Here is a 3,585-nt window from a genome sequence, read left to right as displayed (position 1 = left end):
TATACCCACGGTAACCTTTAGCTACGCATATATAAACTGTAGGTAAAGGTAACATATAGCCACAGATATATGACATCGTCACTATAAGTTATAGGGACAGATATCAATACTGTGGCTATTGGATATCTATACCTACACTTATATTTTACTGTCACTATAATTTTTTTTTAACTGTGGATATAAGTAGCATATACCTATATTTATAATTTACCGTCACTATAAGTTTCACTGTTATTATAAATATTTTTTAATGCTATTTATCAAAATAAATTATTTTAAATATTAAAATATCATATTAAATTATTTATAATGATAAATTTTATTAATGAAAAATCAAATCATAATTCTCTAAAATATTAAATGCAACCTATTTTAATTATTTATATATTTAAATTTTTAAATAAAATATTATTATTTTTTTAATGTTATGCCTTTATATATATTTACACTTTTTTAATACATTTTTTTAATATTACGTTAAAGTTTTTATAAAACTCCGTCATCTTTTCTTACGCATAGGTTATAAGGATGGATCGGTTCGGGAAAAACGGGGGCTCGGCACTGTCGTTTGTCAAATCGCGACTACTGTTCTTCTCCATCTCCGTCGCCTCCATCTCCGTCGCGCACCTTCTCCGATCATCGCCTCCATTCTTCTTCCCGGACCGCTACAGCGCAGCGGCGGCCAGCATCCACGAAGGTCGACGAGCGCCGACCATTCGTTTCCCTCTCGTGTAGTTTGTGCTCCGTCGCTGTGAGTGATTGTTCCAGCGACGGTGGCCGGCGACAGATCGATCGTCCGCATCCACAGAAGCGCCGGAGGTAGCCAATCCCTGTCGACGATTGTAGCGGGGAAACCACCGGCCCTCTTCCTCTTCTCCTTAGTTCGGTACCAATTGAGGGAAGATTCTAACCCTAACCCTAGTTTCATTTCTCTTCTTTAGCTGCTGTTAGCTACATCCAGTTAGACAAACCCCCCTGTTTTTCCTTGTTTGTTGATTCAACTTGAATGAATGTTAATGAGGTTGTTTTGATTCGTTTGTGATGGTATTGAATTGGTATTAGCCGATTGAATCAAAGAACCCTTAGGTGTTTTGTTGATTTTGTTATTGATATGTTGGATGAATCTAGTTTGATTTTTTAATGCTTCTTGTTTCAACTTCTCACATCTCTTGAGAGGTGATAATGGTGACCTGCAAACATGTTTAAATTAGTATGTGGATTTTTCTTCTATCATTCTATTACATCACTATAAGTTATGGTTGATTTATCAATTGTTATGTCCAACTAAATGAGTGTTTTTTTTGTCCAGTAGTGCCCTATTTTTTTAGCACTCCATTGACAAATCTGTTGTTTCCTTGCCACTCAACTACTGATTCTTGAATCATGAATTTCTCTTATTAGCATTTTGTAGTCGTAGGACTTGCCAATGAGCTTACATGGTATGTATAATCAGAACATATATATTGGGCATATCATGTAATTATCATTATGTATTGTATGAAAGACATTCTCAAATAGCATTTTAGAATTTTGATGTCTCAACTTAGTTGTTATAGTCCATCAAACCGTTGTCTTTAGGGGCCACTTAAATTTTAGTAATTTCTTTTTGCAAACAATCTTGCCAAAGGAAATAACATTGTTAAGTTGATCAGTGGCTATATGCTCTTTAGTGCGTGCTTTAGTTAATCTCAGAGAAGTTTTTATACTTTCACTGTAGTTAATTTTTTGTCATAGTTTTTGGAAAATTTTTCAATCCTGATGGTTGATCTTCCTTTTTTGGCTCTAGAACCTATATCAAAACGCATGGAAGGGCAAGGGCTTGAGTTCCTTCAATTTGCTTTTCGATGGTTCAATTGTCTCCTAATTCGTGAGGTAGGTTTTGTATTATAAAGTTGTGTCCTTGATGAATATACGATCATTTGAGTTGCTAATTAAGATTCATAACTTTCTAGATCCCTTTCCACCTTGTTACTCATTATCTTGCTGAAGGAGATTCACTTCCAAATTTCCTTGTGTATATATCTACAAGTTTACTACTCACAGTAAGTTTTGGTTTGTCAGTCACTATGCTGGGTTCAGCTGAATGTTAACTAAATCTATTTATTTCATTTTCATAATAATCGTTTGAGAATCATCCTCCTAGTGACAATAATTCTATTCTTGCATTTAGCAGAAACAAAACATCACTAGTAGAACAAAGCAGAAACAAAACATACACTGAAGCTAAACTCCACTAAGAATAATTCTGAGATACAATGTTTTCACTTTTAGATCTTTAAAGTTTGTTTATAAAAAAATAGCAATTTCCATTTAGATCATAACTTGATAAGTTTATACCACTGTATACCTGCCCAATGACCCATTTTAATAAAGTTGTTGGTATAAGGTAATTGAAATCATAAAGCTATTTTTGACACTTAATTGGACTAAACCAACTTATTTTTCTTGTGCAGGTTGGCACACATATTTTTGGATATCATTCATTCCTCTTATTGTAAGTATTTCTTTCACATAACTTGTAGTTTATGTATATTTGCCAAAACCCATGGTTGGCATCTTAGATCAGTTGCCATAGCTTGTTTTTGGCTCTAAATCCATATGGTTTTTTTCATGTAGGGTTATCATTCAATTTCCCTGCAGCTGCAGCTACAACACACTGCCTCTCTATGTTATTGTCACCCAGGTACAACGATACACTTGAAACCTCCTTAATCTAGTACTAGTAGATTGTTAACAGCAATGTAACTAACTAACTTTTGTTTGTGTTAAAGATGGGGAGTTACTTCAAAAAAGCTATTTTCTATGAGCATGTGCAAGAGGGGCTTCTAGGTTGGGCGCATAAGGTAAAGAAGCGCAAGGCTGGAAAGACGGGCAATGGTCTCACCAAAACAAATAAAAGTGAAGATGAATCTTCGAGGTTGGTCGAGATGCAAAGTCAGGATGGACAGAGAAGCGAAGGTGCTCATTTTGTTGATTGTTGGTGATTCATATCTATCATATTTTGGAATTGTATTTTGTATGCACCATATATATGTACTTTATGGGAGCATAACATGTTATGTATTTTTTTAGATTTTCATGATTTTGTTTGTTTGTAATTGATACATATAACTTTTGGATATGATTTACTTTTAATATAATTAAAGTCTTTTTAAAGATGATTGTTATTCTTATGTAAATTTAAATATATAAATTGAATTCTAAATTTTAATTTTTTGTAATAAAATTGTGGTTATAAGCTATACCCACAGAAAAAAATGTCATATGGCTATAAGCTATACCCACGGAAAAAAGCTATGGGAGATTATCCAGTCATTATTTATGATTGTTTTTAGTTCTGTCACTAAAACCTATAGTGACGCAATAAGATCCGTAGGTATAAGTTGAGGTATTTTCTGACAGTAATGGATACCGTCACTATATGTTATACCCACGGCAAAAAAACCGTAGGTAAAGGTATATTAAAAATGACGGGCATAGACGCCCGTGGGTATAGGTTTTTGAGGTCTATACCCACGGTTTTCATGCTTTTACCTACGATTTTTTACCGTGGGTATATGGCAATTTTCTTGTAGTGCAAGGCGC

General features: G+C 34.0%; 1 protein-coding gene across 2 annotated transcripts; it reads left to right on the top strand.

Moving 5' to 3' along the window:
* Positions 1-538: 538 nt before the first annotated feature.
* On the top strand, positions 539-3,156 carry LOC141816121 (MLO-like protein 15). Of its 2 annotated transcripts, XM_074703957.1 has the most exons (5): positions 539-1,872; positions 1,953-2,042; positions 2,454-2,494; positions 2,617-2,683; positions 2,772-3,156. In XM_074703957.1, the coding sequence occupies exons 1-5, from the start codon at positions 1,759-1,761 to the stop codon at positions 2,982-2,984; spliced, it is 525 nt and encodes a 174-aa protein (XP_074560058.1). In that variant the 5' UTR covers positions 539-1,758; the 3' UTR covers positions 2,985-3,156. The 2 variants fall into 2 exon arrangements, with proteins under 2 accessions (XP_074560058.1, XP_074560059.1); XM_074703958.1 differs by lacking the exon at positions 1,953-2,042.
* Positions 3,157-3,585: the final 429 nt, after the last annotated feature.

The sequence above is a fragment of the Curcuma longa genome, unplaced genomic scaffold (assembly GCF_044706935.1).
Source record: "Curcuma longa cultivar G26 ecotype Majalengka, Jawa Barat unplaced genomic scaffold, ITB_CL_G26_1.1 contig_14366, whole genome shotgun sequence".
Taxonomy (NCBI): domain Eukaryota; kingdom Viridiplantae; phylum Streptophyta; class Magnoliopsida; order Zingiberales; family Zingiberaceae; genus Curcuma; species Curcuma longa.
This window is presented reverse-complemented; position numbering and strand designations above follow the sequence as displayed.